At 43.5% G+C, this 19,565-nt stretch overlaps 1 protein-coding gene and 3 pseudogenes across 1 annotated transcript; 2 read left to right on the forward strand and 2 right to left on the reverse strand.

Moving 5' to 3' along the window:
• Positions 1-3,398: 3,398 nt before the first annotated feature.
• On the reverse strand, positions 3,399-15,530 carry LOC117185961. The gene is made up of 5 exons (XM_033395624.1): positions 14,599-15,530; positions 6,125-6,343; positions 5,697-6,041; positions 5,241-5,633; positions 3,399-5,180 (listed from the first exon to the last, which is right to left on the reverse strand). Exons 1-5 carry the CDS (start codon positions 15,322-15,324, stop codon positions 4,218-4,220), a joined length of 2,646 nt encoding a protein of 881 aa, XP_033251515.1. The 5' UTR covers positions 15,325-15,530; the 3' UTR covers positions 3,399-4,217.
• A 383-nt stretch (positions 15,531-15,913) lies between these two features.
• On the forward strand, positions 15,914-16,503 carry LOC117190567 (annotated as a pseudogene).
• LOC117190566 lies at positions 16,452-17,367 on the reverse strand (annotated as a pseudogene).
• A 641-nt stretch (positions 17,368-18,008) lies between these two features.
• On the forward strand, positions 18,009-19,241 carry LOC117190917 (annotated as a pseudogene).
• The last annotated feature ends 324 nt before the right edge of the window (positions 19,242-19,565 follow it).

Consider the following 19,565-nt stretch of genomic DNA (forward strand, 5'->3'; position numbering starts at 1 on the left):
TCCTCTGAAGATCCCTTTTTTGGTCGAATGGTGAACTATTAGTCCTTGGTTGTCGTTGGTTGAATCTTAATGTATTGTAGTTATTATTCCCTGAATTTCTGGGGCCACTGAATTGGTAGGCAAATTGGGCCCGAATGTTATTTGATTGCAATTCCTGTACCTTTGCCAAGGCATTCGGTAAATCTGGGGGATTCAATGAAAATAGGATTTCTGCAATGCCGCCGTTTAGGCCAGTGACAAAAATGCGTAAGGCATTGTCTCTAATTTTTTATTTGATTCTTTCGTGATTTCACTGTCCTTTCCGTGAGTCATTATTGTCTTATTTATTAACAAGGTCATTTTCTTGTTAACCTCGTTATAGAAATCTATTATTGAAAGGTTCCCTTGTCGGAGAACGCTTAACTCCTGTTCTATTATGTAAATTGGTCTCTTGTCACTGTAAACAAAGTCAAGTCGTGAAAGTATGGCATCAAAATTTAAAACTGTCCCGTGGTTGGTCAGTGCGTCATGTGCTGGTCCTGTTATTTTGTTTCTCAAAATTGTTAAGGCAATATAATATTGCTTACTTCCTTTCTTATATAACTTCACTGCAGTTTCTGCAGCTTCCCTCCATCCTTTAATGTGGTGTCATCTTTTATTGTCTCGTCTATTGCTTCTGCCTGATAATCTGATACCTGATCGGATTTAGTTTCTATTTGTTGTTTTAAATTTACAATTTGCTCCTGTACTTGTGAAATTTGAAGTGCTATCAATTGTTTGACCAGATCTGCAGTAAGATCGGTCCTTGTTTGTGAGTTAATCATTTTTAGTTTTTCAAAATCTAAAGTTAGTTGATCCACCTTAAATTTTTCTTATATGTTTGTTTTTATAATCTAATATAAACTAATTGAACTTATATATTTATTAATACAACTTTTGCTCACGAACTATCCGGTAGGGGTCGTCCTTCTTAGTTTGGCTGACAGATCTTCGAACGGGTCTTCCTTCTTGATTTCGGCTGACAGGTCTTCGAACGGGTCTTCCTTCTTAAATTTCTTTGTTTAACTGGGTCTTCTGGGGGTCTTCCTTCTTTGGTTTAGCTGATAGTTTCACTTTCTTTGTGTTTTGGTTTGGTTGGTTTTGTTTAAAAACTTTGGTTTTTTTGTTTTTTTTGTATTTTTGAATTGTCTTGATTAGCTTTTGTATTTATTTGTATTTTGTATTGTATTTGTATTTGTATTTGTATTGTATATTGCATTTATTTTTGCACACCCTAAGCTCCGGTTTGTTTCCTTTTTATCTCACTTTTTCTTATCTTATATCTCACAGTCACTCCGCGTTTTTATATCTGAAGGATTTATTCCATTAATTAATTGTCCTTCGGGTTTCGGCACGACGCAACACTTTTATTATTCGGTGCTTTTTATACAACGTCGCCCCACGTTGGGCGCCAATTAAATAACTGCGGTAGCGGATTGTGTTTTTAAAAAGTTTTTATTTTACTTCTAACTTCACTGATATAGATTTAAGTAGAGGGTCACAAAGGATTCCGCGCAAAGGGTTTGCGTGATCTTAATTTTTAGCTCGACTTTGCGGTGTCGCTTCTGGATCAAGACTGACTTGAACTTTCTGATCTTTGCATCGTTGATCCCTTTCGGGAATAGTTTTTCTATAAACATTTCAATTGATTTCGCCATCCCGAGTATTGGATTTCGTCATCCAAAGAGAGAACTGTAAAATGCCTAAAGTGCAGGATCTGCAGAAAGCCGGGAGTGAGATTGTTTATGAGAAGCCGGGTGTGGGCAAACATTGGTTTTCCATTTAGGCGAGTGTCAAAGATTGGGATTGCGGCGGGGGCCCTTGCGATTGTACATCTTAGAAATCAATTAGGCGGAGGCCCAAGATTGAAATTGTTTTCGTTTTGGAAAGCCAAAGATTGTTTACAACTCGTATAAGAGCTCAATAGAATTGGGTACGTTAACTTGTATGTATATTTGGATTCACTTTAAATGACATTTCGACAGCACAACAGCAAGTTACAACCATTTGGTTAATGGAAACCTAATCGCTCGATTATCGCGATTAAGCATACTGAACTTGTAGTGTCCAACTATTCGAAAATCAAAAGAAAAAGGAAAAGGTCGAACAAGTTAGGTACACTTTCTAGAAAGATACTTTTCATACCGCCCTCGCTAGCATAGCTCGAAGAAATTGGTGGAATGCAGGAGATCCAGAAGATCATCCGATTGCACAGTTATGTTAAAGCTTAAAGCTCAGCTTAGAAATGCAATAGGTACAGGCGAATAGACTTTCTTCATGTGAAATCATTCCCCTGCATAGCACACGTATATATAGATTTTCGTGATAGCAATCGCAGAGTGAATGGTGAAGACACGTGGAGTTACATAACTTCCAATTTTTCGCTATTATCCAATCATCCACTGTTTATTTGGATTAATAAATCCGAACAGTGGCTTTAGCTGAACTATCCGAGGGAAAAGTGCAAATAAAGTGAAATTCTTGAAAGAAGCAAAGGTACGTTAGTCCACCGTGGAAAGATAAGGTTCTGACACAGTTTTATTTAGGGATAGGAGTACTGGAAAATCTTAATACAGCCAAGCCGGCCAACCAATCTACGGTATCAACTACTAAAACAACAAAGCTGACCGTTTGGGAGTTAGTGCAGTGCACATCCACGGCGGCAAAGTGAAGGCTGAACCGTTGACGTTGGGCTAGCTCAATATCGGAAATCATTTACGTCTCGTGAAAGACCAACCACCATACACCACTGCTGGATGTCCGAACTTCAGTTTGAACCTGCCGATCTCAAAATAACATAATCGGACATAATCGTCACCAACCTACGAAAATTTACAAAGGATTGAGTAATTAGGCTAGCCTAAACCACATTGCCTCAGAACCACTCTTGCTGTCAGCAGATTTTTGTTTTATTTTGATTCCCGTGTTTCTCAAGTTAAATTTCAAGTGCAAGTTCCCGTTTGCCTTTATCATTATCACATAAAAATCTATACGCTGCTGCTCTAAGAACCAGCTGTTTAGATCCACATATTCATATCTCGTTTATCATTGTGTTGATTAATGTATATTTTGAAAACTGAGCAATATGAGTTTGGGATAATGTGTTTCTCTTTATATATATACATACATTTAAACTGACCAACATCTAAATTACACAGCGTATATAAATGAATCCGTCAAAGTCATCTTGGGCCCAACGATACACCGATGAGTTTCATCAATTACTGTGAGTACCACTAGTGGCTGAAACCACAATGCCTATACACCAATGCAGGCGTAAGTTTGTTAAGGTAGATATATATATACTGATTTGAAAGAATATTTCCCCCTCAAATGCTCAAATATTTAAATTTTTTTTTGCTGATCCAAGAAGAAGGAAGTTTGTATATTTTTGTTTATTTGTAAATGTAAGGAATCGGATTATATCTGTAATTTATGTAAAAAAAATATATATATATCAATACAATCTCTTATGGTTAGGGACATTTGACATAAAAATAAAATGAATTGGTAATCATGAATATGTCTGCCTAAGCTAAATATTGTCTCCGTCCGTCAAGTACTTATGCTTATCTCCCTCAAAATGCACTAGAAGATGTTGAATCTTTGAATTGGGACAACGCCCGAATGTAAACGCGTTTGTCATGGTTGGGAGGGTAAAGACTAGGGACATACATCACCGCTGTTCCCTCCATCAGACAGAAGACGAACTACACTTTTTTTCTAAGCGTTTTCTAAATGCGTATCGGCGCAGAGTGGAAATGAGTTTTTTTTTTTTATTGGTTATTGATATTAACGTCGAGATCCTGTTTATTTTTTTTTTGAAGCGCATTATATTGATTTGTGTCAGGAAAACTGTGTAGCTAGGGAAGAAAGAACCCCGACCAATCCGACGAGCTGGACCCGAGCACAGCAAGAATGCGCGCCTTCGAACCTAGCTTCCTATTAACATGAGGTCAGAAAAAAACCATCTATTGGCCAATGTCGGAGTTAGAGCCTAAATAGGCTCTGGCCCTAACTCACTGGCGAAGACTGAACACTACAAACTCAAGCAGCGAACTCTAGGGACCAGGCCATATAACAGACTTACTTAAATAGTAAATAAATACATTACTTAGTGCTAGATAAGTACACTTCCAGCTAGCAATATCTTCAAGTGGATGATGGCAATATAAGTTGTACAACTCGTAGCTAACTCTCTACGATTGCCCAGAGCTGTGTGCCCGCTTTTTGTGCCAGCGCAGACTGGCAAACTGGGCGAATCGTTTGCCGCACGAGCAGCACTTGTACTTCTTCACGGCCAAATGCAATTCGGTGTGCTTCTTGAGATTGCCGTAGGTGGTAAAGGTCTTGCCACACACCGTGCACAGGTGCTTGCGTATGGCCCAGTGGGAGTTCAAGTGGTCGGTGAAGCGATTCTTCTCGTAGAACCCCTTTGCACAGATGGGGCAGCTGAATGTCGACAGGTTAAGGTGCCTGCGCCGATGTATATCGAAGAAGGACCACGTCTTGAAAGATTTCCCACACAGGTCACAAATGTAGGGCCGCTCTCCAGTGTGCGTCCGCAGGTGGATGGCCACCTCTGTGGAGGTGGCAAAGCGTTTGTCGCACTTCTCGCACGCATAGGGAAAGTCGCGCCGATGCCGTCGAATGTGCACCGTCAGATTGCACGGCATCTGGAAGCCCTTGCCGCAGAGCGTGCATATGAAGGGCGGGGTGCTGTCGTGCCCGGACCGATGCACCTTATACTGGTCGCAGGTCTTGATGAGCTCCGAGCAGACGTCACATCGGAAGGGCCCCAGGTTCTGTTCCAAAAAGTCTGCCAGTCTTGCGTGCAGCAGGGGAATGCTGCACGAGTCCCCTGGGTTGGTGAGTATTTTCCGTTTCTGCGCTGAAAACTCCTTGCGCAGATCGAACAGAGTCTTCTCCAGTTGCTCCGCGGCATATGCCGTATGGAAGGTTATGTTCAGTTCGTCCAACATCTGGGCCAGCGCCTGACTGCGGTAGGCATTCGATCTAAAGTCGGGATGATCCACATCCCACAACGCCGCATAATTGCGATAGATCTCCACAAACTGCAGCTGATCCTCTGCCCTTCCGAATTCAATGGGGCTGGCATCGATGAACTTCGTCTTCTGGTTGGTCTCCACCACACCGACCTTCTGCAAAGCCAAAGAATGGATTTTGTAGGTTCTAGAAATGTAGAAAATCAGTAGACCTACCTTGCTGATCTTGTTAAAGATCTGCTCCTGGAGTATTGGATGCAGAAACTCCATCTCGTCGTAGCACCAGAGCTTGGGCAGATACAATCCCTTGTGTTTGATCACCATGCGCAGCTCCTTGCGATAGCGCGTCCTCAGCTTCAGTATCTCCTTGTGGCACTCCTCGCCGCTCAGCTCGTAGTTGAGCTCCTCCTGCAATTGGGCGGAGATCTCCCGGTACAGCTCCTTCTTGCAGCAGCTGGTATACTCGTAGTGCTGGGGATTCCATAAGCACTCCAGCCGCTTGAACGCATCCAGTATGAAGCTGAGCACCTCACGATACAGGACAGACTTGCTGCAGGACTCGCCATCGGTTTCGCATGACTTTTCGCTTTCGGTGCTATCATTGCTGATCTGTAAGTACTCCTCCAGATGAGTGCGATGTGCGATACGAGAGTCCCGTATCTGGCTACCTACCTTGGCTTCCCTTTCGGCCCGCTTGTTCTCGATGACGCCTCTGAGGAAGTGCATCTTGTCAAAGTACCACAGGCGGGATTTGTACTTCCCGCCGAGGACATTTAGCTTGCTCAGCTCCCGGCGATAGCGGCCACGCAGCTCCTTGAGTACCGCAAATATTTCGACGCCCGTCAGCTGCATCTGGCAGATGCCCTCCAGTGGGGCAGCCAGTCCTCCGTAAACACTCCGCTTGGCATTGTACTTGTAGTCGGGATGCCGGGGATTCCACAACTTTTCCATGCGTTCATAAGCCGCCAGCAGAGAGCCAACGAATTCTCGATTTCGTTCCAGTTCGCGACGAGTGCGCTGCAGGAAGGGAAAGGTGGATCTCTTAGAGAACGATCATATGGGGGAGGGGCCATCATTGGCATATATATATATTTACACACCACCTGGAAGTCCACGTTGCTGCCAATGCTACTCGTGGGGGACGTGGGCGGCCCTGGGGTTGGAGGCGTCGCTGGCGGTGTTACCTCCGACACGTTTTCGGGGGAGAACTGTTCTGCATCTGCCGCTCCCGTCACTGTCTCTGCCTCTGCCTCCGCCTCTTGCCGGTTGGAATCTTTTGCATTCTGGTTTTCCGCCTGACGAAGCTGGCGCTGCATTGCCTGGAGATCCAACAAGCATAAATTTTTCGCATAAATAAATACATTTTTGATTTGCTTCTGTTTGTGTTTTGTATCTTTAAGATAAGCAATGACCAGGCCACATGATCTTGGCCAGCCTCAGAGGATTGCGAGGGGTTGGGTTTATCGATGGAACAAGCAAGCACACAATTACAAAAACAATCACATGAACACGAACTCAAACAAAAAGGGAAAGTCCGCTCTCCTCGCCACAGTTCACAGTTCCCATTCCTCCAATATCAGCGGCTATTGGCCTTTGTGTCGTCTACGTTGTCGTTGTCGTCGTCATTGTTCTTATCGGCATTGCATATGGCATACATACCTACTATATGTACACATTTCGATGTGTACTATATATCTTTTTGCTCCCCTGTTGGTTGTTGCTTTGCGTTTCGAAAAATATACAAACCGAATCCCTCGCCAGCGAGCGCCTAATCGTTCTCATTCTTCGCATTCTATTGTATTGTCCCCATGAATGAAACATACGAGTATGCATGAATAATTCAAGGCGCTGGGTGGATATATGTAACTTCAATCCGATATGCTATTCCCCTGATCCCTCGAAAACCAAACGAGTTCCGACCTACCCCATATACAGTGCATAGGTACCATTGAGAACAGAAATCGATACAGAAACAGACAAATTAATTTGCGTAAGCAAATGTTTTGTCCTACCGGTCGACTGGGGCGCAAACATTAGATACGGTATATGTACATATGTGATAAGCAGTTCTAACCGGTTCCCACCCGCTATGATCGGCATCGCGTGAAACATAATATATTGTAATGGCACACCCTCAGCTTTGACTAGAGGTTAGCAACGCAAACAAATGTTTCCTTTCGCTTATGGGAATTTTGCACCATTCGACGAATAATTCCTACTGGTTGTCCCCACTGCGAGAGGGTATTCTAGCTCTACCCTTGCTTCCAGTAGTTGTAATTGAAGTTGTCTGGAATTAGAGCGGAAGGCGAGTGGCCGGGCCCCAACAATCGTCCATGTTTTATCACCTCTTTTTTGTTCCATACCCGCCCATAAAAAGTCGATATCATTATTGGGGGTGGTAGATAAAGTATAATAAAACGTTCTTTGGGGAGACTTAATTGGGATTTGTGGTATTGGTAACGATTAGCCCAAAAGCTGGTACATTAGCTTCGGGCTAAACTGTTCTAATAATTATGCACTATTTCAAGAGTGTCCTTTGTGGCTGACAGAAGTAGAAAGAGTTCTAAACTAAAATGGTACTACGGAAATGTTGCTCTTGGCATTAACCACCATTTGAGTCCAAGCTAATGACCATTTCTAGTAGTGTTGTGTTGCTCATGAGTGAGTGAACAAAAAAGAGTTGTTCACTTAAGTGAGCAACTGAACATGTTCCTTCCAAGCTGTTCTTTTTTGTTCACTTGTTCTTTGTTGTTCACTTTTTCTTTGTTGTTCACTTGTTCTTTTTTGCTCACTTGTTCTTTGTTGTTCACTTGTTCATTTTTGTTCACTTGTTCTCTACTCACTTTTTGCGCAATTTTGCTCCTCAAAGGTCATTTTGCGATCTGGCAGCTGTTGCTCATATTTGCGTTTACTTCAAACTTTTTGTATTACCGGCAAAGCTGTTTACTCTTTCAAATATTCAGTATGTCGCTAATTCGAAAGTATAGTGAAATTTGGAACCATCTGTGCATGAATAGTGAACGACTGAGTGAGCAAGTCAGCAACTGAGCAAGTGAGCAACAGAGCAACTGAGCAAGTGAGCAACTGAACAAGTGAGTAACTGAGCAATCTAAGAGAGCAAGTGAGCAATATGAGTGAGTTGACTCACTTACTAAAAAAGAACAAGTGAACATGTTCACCAAAATGAGCAATGTTTACCCAACACTAATTTCTAGTGTCGTACGATAGCCAATTAAAGGGTACGGGGAAACTCCATTAAAATCATTCCCCTGCTGACGTTTATCAAAGCTACAGCTGTGTCCACAAGCCCAGTGAGTGGTAGTCCAATAATCAATATCCAATTGGGGTTACTGGCCAGAGTGGATTCTGATTAATTGGATGGCATTTCAGCGGAACTCAACCACTCTCATTCACCTTTCGAAAAGGGGCCTTGGCCTAACCTTTTCCATTAAAAACGAACGGAACCCTTTCCAAGTTAATTAATAACTAAAAATTGCACACAACTACAAAAAAAAAAAAAGAAAAAAAGCCTTGGCCCAATCGAGAATGCAATTTAAAAACGTGGAAATTAAAGTTTCGACCCCTCTCTGTTGGACCCAGGAAAAACATGTTCGGGTCACACCCAACTCTCGACGAAATGAACGCCACCCCAAAAAGGTGAGCGAAGGGAACTGAAAGCCCATTAAAGTTACCCCTCTCTCTCTCAGTCGTATTCTCAAGCTTGACCCGCCGGCTGACCCTCTATGGCCTGGGTCTATCCTTGACGTCGTTGTCTACCTAGCAACAGGAAATAGTTGCATATCCCTACAGCACATATCCGTCGCTGTACATCGCTGTAGAGACCGACCATATCAGAAATTTGAATAGTGCAAATGGTTGAGCAGCTGTTTCTTAGTGCTCTTCTTTTTAGCTTTTATTTTATTTTATTTTATTCTTTTGTGTTTTATTGTCGAGTGTCGGGCGAGAGAGGCAAACAAATGCGAGGCTAGACGGGCTTTGCCGCTTCTTCGGACCGCTCAGACACCTACACTCGACACACGACAGACACATTTCTAAGGCGTGTCCAGTCTGCCTGCCTTTTCTCTGTGTCTGTTTACTGAACACGCAATTCAAATAATTGATCCAGTTAACTGTTTAACAAAATTGCATAAAAATTCAATAAGCAACAACAGAAACAAAAGGCGCTACCATGACGGCAACGGCAACGTCAACGGGCGCCAATAGATGGGGCAGGGACTGGACTTCTCCGGGTATACTGCACTGAAACCAGATCGCAGACCAATTTGATTGAGTTAGCTGTGTGTTTTGTTTCTCCCTTATGGTTTATTTATATATTTTTTAAATGGAAAGGGGTCGAAACTATCAAGGGATTGTCAGGGGCTGATAGGGTGGGAGGAAGGCAGTGCAGCAATGCATTTTAAGTGATGTTTCGAAGGCGGAATAGATTGTGTTGGGGCAGGGATTAAGGACATCTGAATATTTTCATTTCAACGAAAGGAAGGAATGTATGTGGTCAAACTTTCCCAAGACTAAATATAAGGAATAAGTTAAGCGATAAGCAGAATCCACACTTGCAGTGCGGCTCCATGGCGAACGATTCCGATTCCGATTTCAATTCCGGGTTCGAGTGCGAGTGCGAGCAGCTGCGTCATCCATGCCAATGGATGAAGAGGGTAATGGTAATGGGGTTGGGGGGAGGGGGGTGGTCCACTCTGATGTTTTCTCGTCAATTAAAAACGATTGTTTATTGCATTTGTCACCAAGAAATATGCGGGCAGGGCCAATCAAAAGTTCCTTTGATGATGATGCGATGTTGCGATGCTGTTTTCGTTTTCGCCTCAAACTAATTAATAGAAATACACTTATTCCGATACGTTTCCATTACCATTTTGTATTTCGACATCGTAGCCATTTGCCGATTATCGCGGTGGATCTGCTGGTGGAGCCCCGTTCCGCCCCCCCTCCCAATCTCTTACTTATTAATTAGAACGCGCTCCAGTTAAGCCACTGGCCAAATGTGTGTGGAGCTTTGGATGTGGCCGGGGGCTGAGCTGGGTATGGGCCGAGTGCAAATAAAAAGATTCATGGCAAAGCCCGTTAATGCTGCACTTATGGGTAATACCATTATAAGGCCTTGGGCATGGAAAGCCATGCCGAATCGCTGGCAAATGGTGTCAACTTGTGTATTCGGCCCTGCTTAATGATTGCAAGTTTTAGGTGTTCTGTTCGGTTCGGTTTTTTCCCCGTTTTATGTTCAATTTATTGTTCCCAGTGAATCGTTTGACACCCCCAAGGGAGGGCTCTTATTGATCGACATTTACCAAAACTCAAACATTGATGCGAATGATGGGCCACGCTCCCATTTGTAGGCTATATCAAATATCCCCAAAGCCATATGACAACAGGCAAAACACCGACATGCAAAATCCGGAAGAACACGAGACCCGACTCGACTCGACTGGAATGGAATGGAATGATATAAACGAAACGTGCGCTAATAAATTATGAGCAATACTTGGTGTGTGGTTCCACGCAACCTGCGGGAGGGTTTCATTCATTTCTTTTATGGCCTGGCCCACGCCCTCTGATGGAGGAAGCCCATGCAACCGACGAAAATAAAGCTTGGGGCGGGAAACCTTATAGAGAATGCTAGAACCGGGAAGAAAATACAAACAAAAGTCGAAAAATCAAAGATAATCCTCGTACTACGCGGGGCATTACGGTGCAATCAATTTCTGACAAAGCGAAATGCGTTCGGTTTGAAAAGGTCGGAGAGCTCTTAAGCGCGGAGTCGTGGCCAAAACTTTAAACAAATAACTTCCGTCAGACCGTCAGGCCGGCGGAGTCTGTCACAAGGCAGCCTTAATTTAATTAGACTGATTATAAAACCCCGTCAGCTGATCGATCAGCGGCCTGGTTGCGGGTGGAAACCGCACTCTAAGCCCTCTTTCCCCAGACAGACCTTCCACCTTCCCAAAATGTTGAATGTTTAGTTAAACTTGCGCGGCTGTGACTGATAAAACTGAGGCATCGCCTGTCAAAATGCCTCCCCAGCCACCACATTTTTGGGCTCAAGAATGGTTAACGTTGCCATAAAACGCCACTGTCCGAAGATGTTGAAATATGGGAAAGGAATTATCGTTGGGGCACATAATAAACCAGCACAGTGATATCCCCGACTTAAGATTATAGCCAGTGATATATGGGATAGTTTTCGGTGAATTATACTTTGATTTCAACGGATTATCGATGATTTAGATGTGGCTAAGTCTTCGAGATACTGTTTGCTGATAATAAAAAGCAAATAACTAATCTCTGGTAATAATTTCTGAGATTTTTCAACATATAATGGGTTCCAAGAACCAAGAAATGTACCTACGAGTACATACATATATAGTTGATAAATATTTATCATCATTGTGGAGCAATAATTATCCATAAAACTCTACCAATTCTGCCAATACTAACGTCACCTATGGTATGACGATCTCTATATGTCACTCTGTTTGGACAATGATTTATGGGCAGCGATCGCCTTTATGGCAGGTGCTCTAAAAATTCCAATTTACAAGTGCAGCGCTTTCGCCGTCTTTTAGCCGTCTTATCTCTAAGCCATTTCCCATAGCTAAAAACATCGACAGAAATCTACAATTATTTTATTACCCCCGACGCGAAGGCGTGGTGGGGTTGGTGATAAAGAGGCACTGGGAGTCAGAGAGGAGGACTGATTGGGTTGTCTGGGGCAACGATCGGTCGAGTCGAATCGATCGATCGATCGATCGTTAGCTCGGGCGAATGTTAAATTACTCAAATTGGCTGGAGAGACGCGCGTCATTGTCATCGCCATCACCATCGCCATCGTTTATTCACTTAGTGATGGCAGACAAAGAAATATATCAAAACGAGGGGGAACGTTGTGAGTTGCAGCGGACACCGCAACTCTACAGTTATACCCGATACTAAGTCAGTATGGCTCTCCTCCGGCAGACGCCGCTAATATTGAACGACACGACAAAGAGTGCGTGCGAGAGAGACAGGAAATCAGTCTGAGCGTGACGTCGGGGGCTGCGTAGCCACTGCAAATTGATTTCTTGCTTTTGGTTACAAAAATGATCCGATCTGATCCAGATTCAGCAATCTGATAGATATGGTCATTATCTATGATTCTGCGTTTTTAGTTTTCTCGAATCTGCAATATTGTGGATGCAACAGATTTTCGTCCTTTGTGGGGCGGAAGGGGGTGGGGCGAAATTTTGAGATATACGTTTTATAGTGAGATCTAACAGCGTTAATAGTCTCTGAGATTTGTGAATATCCCCAGATTTTCGTCCTTTGCGGGGGCGGAAGGGGGTGTGTCGAAATTTTGAAACAAACTCGTCTCGGTCCGATATATTAGGAGTGTGGATACCAAATTTGGTTGCTCTAGCTTTTATAGTCTCTGAGATCTAGGCGCTAATGTTTTACTCTAAGCAAAGCCGCCTATGCTACGTGTGTGTTAGAGAGAGATAGGGCGAGAAAAAATGAAATTGTTTTCTTGATGCTGGCTATAATAATAATACGATCCAATTCAGATTCTGCTGTCTAAAAGATATGGTCATTCTCTACGATTATGCGTTTTTGGTTTTCTCGTATCTTTAAAATTGTGGATGCCACAGATTTTCGCCCTTTGTGGGGCGGAAGTGGGCGGGGCGAAGTTTTGAAATATTTTTGTAGCAGTGACATATCACAGAAGTCTGGATCCAAAACATCGTTGCTCTAGCTCTTATAGTCTTTGAGCACTATGCGCTAATAGGGACGGACAGACGGACGGACGGACGGACGGACGGACAGACGGCCAGGACAGACATGGCTCAATCGACTCGGGTCGGAAACGATTCCTTCTGGACGTTACCCACATCCACTTTTACCACAAATCTAATATACCCCAATACTCATTTTGAGTATCGGGTATAAAAAAACGAAAGGAAAAAGACCAAAAATTACCCATAATTTGTATTGAAAGTGTCGTGTAGCCGGGGGTCTAGGGGCAAATAGGAAATGATTTTTATCAGCATTCACATTCACTTTTCACAGAGAGTTCTGTTATTCTGTGACCGCCACCATTTACATTGCGTCAATACAGTGGCCTGTATCTTTGGTCTATATTTATCTGGAAGAGCGAAAAACTCTTGAAATTTCACTACGTCAAATTGATGGGGAACGAAAAACATTACCAATCTATGGTCTGATAGTTTAAAGGCCGATTACCACCTTCCTCATTGACAAGCATCTACATCATGGCCTAAAGTGTATGTCAGAACAGAGAAAGCAATTAACTCAGGGAGGGTTGCTAGAAAATTATATAAACTCTATTTAATGACCATTTACGGGTACGAGTTATACTCAGAATATGAGTACGAGTATATGCATAATTCGAAACACATTATACTACCGAACCAATTCGGTGTCTATGTATAGGCTGACAATGTCCACGAATTTCGTTAATTCTCGTTTAATAGGTTTTTATTTTTAAAAATCCACAACAAAGAACGTGCCACAACAAACCCGAAAATATACTATGTATAAGCTTTTCCAAAATGATGAAATTTTTGTGTCCCACATTTTGAGTATATGTATGTATGTATTTATTTTTTTCGGTGGCACAGAAATTGCACAGATCCTACGTACGAGACATATGCACAAAAAAAGTTATTGTTGTGTCTTCTTCGAAATTTCCATGTCCACGAAAACAAAACCAACAAAACAGAATTGGAACCCCGAAGATGAAAAGAAACTGAAAAATTGCGTCGCGTTGAGGGGAGAAGAAAAGCAACATGAAAAGTTTTTGGCCGAAGCTTTTGATACCACTTTTAAATCTGCATACAGTAGTGCTGAGTGCTGCACATAGACGGGTAAGTATGTGTGAAGAAACAGTAGTTGGGATTAAAAAAAGCACCACAAAATAACACCGTTCAAATGTCCATGCTGATCAAGAATATACCCTCCATTTTCTTTGCGTTGCAAACATCTGATCAAAATGATAATACCCTATGCAAGTGTATACAAACGGAACAGCAAAAATAGCAACGGCTCTGACGAACTGACAAAACGTCTCTCTCTTTCTCTCTCTCTCTCTGTGCTTCCAAAACATAGGGCCGTGGATAACAACAGGGACTCAAAGGGGAAGACAAAAAACAAAGGAGAAACACGAGGGAGCGGGAGAGCGCGGACGGACAGGGCGACGAAGCGACACACTTTTTCTCAATATTTTGTTGTGTGCCATTGCGCCGTTATTTTGAAGGTCAAGTGACCAGGTTAAGCTTCCTCCGGAACTGCCTTTCAGCCTTCAACTCTTCCTCCACCTCTAGACAGCGGCGGAAAACCATTTTTGCATTAAAAAATCGAATAAAAAGAAGGAAAAGGGGAAACAACAGTGAATCACCCGAGCGCAAACTACTTTGGTAATTGGAAGAGCAAGCAATATAGGGCGCTCGCGGCAGAGCGTTTACTGTAACAAGAGAGGGCAGCGAAGTGACGCAGAGCGGGTGAGCGGGAAAAAGACCGAATGTACAGAAGGAATCGGCGATTAACTTACCACGCGTCGTGTCTCGTATCGCGGCGGTTGAAGTGGAGCGGCGACCCCAACACCAGGCCCAGCCAAAGGTGAGGGCGTCGGCGTAGACGTGACCGTGCCCACTATTTCATGAAGCACTTCAAACGGACCCAGTGCCTGCAGGCAGGTCTGCTCGTCACCCGAAATGTCCGCGGATGGCGGCGGTGAGGGTGGCAATGGATTTTCCATAACATAAACCAAATCTATTTCGGGTGCTCCTACTGCATGGGATAGTTGCATTGTGGGGGTCGCTGCGACGATATTCATCAGCTGAATGTCCATGTCTATCGTGGATGTCCATGGAATCGTGGATTCCTTCCCAGTTCCCATCTCCATTCCAGTCAAATTTGATTTCTTCGTGCATTTGTCGGTTGTGGTCTGGTCCTGGTCTTCCAGTTGGAATATGTCATGGCAGTCCATTTCCATTATCATTAAATCTGTTTGGGTTGTTTGTTCGATTGTATCCTCGGAGTCCTCGTACCGTCGTCTCACGTCCTGAATATGCTGGCCGCGAATGTGATCCATAAACACCGAGAACGGCAGGCAAATTGCAGGGCAGAAGGCGCAATTGAAGCCAAAGCTCTGCACATCCGGCGATGTGGTAAGTTCTCCACATTTTCGAAAGTAGGCGTAATCCTCCAGTTGCCAATTAAAGGTCTGGGGTTGTGGCGGCGGTTGCTGCTGCACTTGCTCCTGCAGCGACAGCATGGTGGTTGTTTCTTGATTACACAGAGAGTTGTTTACTTTGTCTGAATTTGTTTGGCGCACACACGTCACGGTGGAAGCGAACTTCAGCGGCGGGCTTTCTCATAAGAAAAGCGATTTATTCTATCATTAAACCAAAGACTATACAATACCGACATTGTGTTGGTATTGGTATCACACGCGCCGTCGTTTTTCAAATGTTTGACAGTCGCGCTCGTCTGTTGTGCCCGGTGTGACCGCGGATATATCGGTCAAATATACCGCCCGACCCTCAGAAATATACCAAAATAGACCATCGCACTTTAAAAATATACCGTAAATATACTAACGATATACATTTTACTGGTTTTTGATATTCTGTCGAATATTACTAGCTAAATAGAACCCTCAGCCCTGCCCACATAGTTTTATATGATTGATTAATCAATTTTTTACTTGACTGATTTATTTTAAATACTCGCTTTAATTGGATTTTGCCTAAAAAAGGTAAAGATAAAAGTATGAGAGTAACTGCAGAGAAAAGTAGATTGGCAGCGCTGGAGGATAAGCATAAGTTGGCAGCGCGCACAATTCACAGCTGATTGCTGTTTCCTAATTTTGTTATTTAACCAGCAGGAATTTCCTCGAACCAAAAAAAATGCAAAACTGTATTAAACTGGTGCCATTGGCACTCAAGTGCCCGCAGAGAGCCATCAGCACGTCTGCTGTCTTGGATGGCAAGCGGAACTTTCGCAAATTTAACGTACACAGCAAGCGCGGCACTCGCGTGGTTAAGGAGGCCCAAAAGACCATGGCCAATCCCCCGGTGCCCATTGACAAGCGGGGCGTCCGCGACACAGGCATCTTGGTTGATGGAAAATTTGTGGAGATCCCTTAGAAAATCCCCGATATTATTGTGCCCGATCTAACGGACTGCAAGCTGAAGGCCTATGTGTCGTACAAAGCACCGGAAGTAGTGCAATCAGAATTCACCAGTCTGGACTTGTTCAACGCAGTCTATTCGAAAAAGATTGTTGAGGATTTCAAGGCGGGCAGCCTCCAGGCAGACGGCAGTCCCAAGGAACCATCGGCCGAAGAGAAACTCACTTCATCGGAGGCATTTCTCCGTGCACGAAGAACTGGCAGCGACATATTCTAGACATACGTTTATTGTTTCTTAAATAAAAATTGTAAATTTTACTATTCCTGGATGTACTTTTGGCGATATACGTAAAGTTTGCGAATCCATTTCTCCGTCTTAAGGTCAGGATTTCCAAGGAACTGATAAACGAAAACATGACACATATTTGTGAGAAGAGGACGATAGAACCGAGAAAAGCAACTTACGTTGGGATGAAATATTACATCTTCGGTTTGGACCGGGTTCGATGGATTCGGTACGGTCACCGTTTCGTTTTTCAGATCTATGATAACCTTCTCTGGAGCCTCACGATCTTTGGTGCTGAAGAAAGCTGACGGCTTGAAGGTATCCTCGTCTATCTTTTCCAAGGCCTTCTGCACTTTGGTATCCAGCAAATCGATGCCCTTGACGTTGCTAGCGAGAGGCGTTGAACGTGAATTGCTCTCCGAACTCGGTGCTCTGGTTGTCCTTTGGGAGGCAGAGCGAGATTTGTTATAGTCCCGACTGCGACTCTTGCTGTGCCGGCTCCGGGAGCTGCTTGGACTGCGTGGTGATGAGCTGCGCGACGAGCTGCGGCTACTACTACGACTACGCCTGTAGTACTTTTTAGATTTCTTCGACTTCTTTTTTTTGGGTTTGGAGCTTTGCCGGCTGCTTCTGGTGGGGACTTGGAGTGGTACCTTCGGTCGCGGTCCCGATCTCGCTCTCTTTCCCGGTCGCGGTCTCTATCATGTCTTTCCCGTTCACGCATTGTCTTTTTTTATTTATTTATTTTTGATTCTATTGTCGCTTGGCTCATGTACATAATAAATACAGTACACTACAAAAAGATATGAACAACAGGCAAAGCAGCACGGAAAATGCAACGCATGCAATGTAAAATGCATTTGCATTTATATTTGCTTAATATAACTTGAAAAGATAACAAGTCAATTTTGTCTTCAAGGTATATTATCCTCAAACGGCGAGGTGAGGTTCGTACGAAGTCTGCAACTTGCCTAGGCTATTTTTGCTCGTCGTCCCTACCCCTTTCTATGGGGTTGTTACACATCGATATTATATTATATATAATATCGATATTATATACTGTGTCTATCGACTGCCCTCTAAATTATAATATTACTGAATCCAAATTTAAATTTGGGCGCCAAAAACTAAAAAATTATATAAAGAAGCGCCCGTTACGATAGCTTCTTTTACTAATGGATTTTTTAACTAGATCTGGGATCGCTTGCTTAACAATTTGAACTTTCAGAAGGTCGTTGAAAATTCTGATAATACAATCTAATTACATGTAACCGCCAGTAGCGCAGCTATCAAGATTCACAGAGTGATAGCTGCACAACTTGTCGTGAGACTTGAAGCCACCTGTATTATCGCTTCTGGCAAATCGCTCATGAGTTTCCCAAACGACCTACCAGTCTTGTTGAATTGAACGTAGTTTCTGTGCGAAAATAGCCTGCCATAAATTTGCCCGACCAAATCTTCCAGTCCTTATCAGATGTTCCTTGGGGGTATATAAAAGGAATGAGTGGTCACACCATTTGGTAAAGTACCTGCACCTGTGATCAAAAATGCTGGTTCCCCAAGTATTTCTGGGTCTTCTATGTCTAGGCCTGGCCACAGCCTTGCCCGCCGACGGCGGGCGGGTGAGCTCTGTGACAACGGTAAAAACGAATCTCTATATTATAATATCTCTGTATTATTCAGTTGACTCTAGTGAGAGCACAAGGCTATGAGATTCAGGAGCATACTGTTCAGACGTCGGATGGATATATTCTCACCATGCACCGCATTCCATACTCCAAGAATACCGGCTACGATGGCGCTCGTCCTGTTGCCTTCCTCATGCACGGTCTGCTCTGCTCGTCCTCTGACTGGGTGATTGGGCGGTCCACACAGTGGCCTAGCTTACCTGCTTTCTGAGGCTGGCTATGATGTCTGTATGGGCAATGCTCGTGGCAACACCTATTCGAAGAAACATGCAACCCACACACCGCTGCTGCTGCCCTTCTGAAACTTCGAGTGGCATGACATTGGAATCTATGATCTGCCCGCCATGATAGACTACGTCCTATACGCCACGGGTGTAGATCAACCTCGTTCGTGGGTCACTCCCAGGGCACCACCGTTTTCTTCGTGCTCAACTCGATGATTCCGCGATTTAAGAGTCGCATACGCTCGGATGGAGCACATGGAGAGTCCCCTAGCCACCGTAGGAGATCCTCTGTTGGGACAACCAAATGCCTTTGTTGAGCTATTCGGCAGTATGGAGTTTCTGCCAAACACTCAGCTCATGAATTTGCTTGGCGCTGTATTGTGCAGTGATCAGGCTATATCCCAGGTTATCTGCACAAACAGCCTGCTCCTCATGGGCGGCTGGAACTCGCCATATTTGAACAAGTCAATGATCCCAGAAATAATGGCCACCACGGCAGGCTGTTCGGTGAACCAGATCTTCCACTATCTGCAGGAGTACAATTCGGGATATTTCCGTCGATTCGACTACGGTTCGACCCGAAACAAGAAGGAGTACGGCTCCAAGGCTCCACAAGATTACAATGTGGAGGGCATAAACGTTCCCACATACCTTTACTACAGCGACAACGACTACTTTGCCAGTTTAATCGATGTGGATCGTCTTCGCTACGTAATGGATCCGAATTCCCTGAAGAGTGCGTATCGCCTACCCGAGACTAAATGGAATCATTTGGACTTCCTGTGGGGCCTGAATGTCAAGCAAATACTTTATGACCGAGTGATCAATGACATAAAGAATGCGTAAGCATGTGTTAAAAATAAAACTTAAGATCGTGATAATTAGAATTCAAAACAACAAAACACTTTTCAACTATTTAAGCAATGGGTTTAATTACTGATGCGGTGATATTTGATAAGGGGTCATAAATACAATTTAAATTGTCGTTATTTCACCGTGACATAACACAAGCCAAACAGCGTTTTATTTGTTTCAAATTATCGTTATATATGTTTCGTTCTTTTGAAAATGCGGTATTTTTTTGAGATATGCGCAAAATAAACACTGCTTAGTATCGATAAGTGACTTTCGACTACTCCAATGATTATCCTTTGCGTTTTTTTGTTTTGACCTATTTCGTTAAAA

This window comes from Drosophila miranda (genome assembly GCF_003369915.1).
Source record: "Drosophila miranda strain MSH22 chromosome Y unlocalized genomic scaffold, D.miranda_PacBio2.1 Contig_Y1_pilon, whole genome shotgun sequence".
Lineage (NCBI taxonomy): Eukaryota > Metazoa > Arthropoda > Insecta > Diptera > Drosophilidae > Drosophila > Drosophila miranda.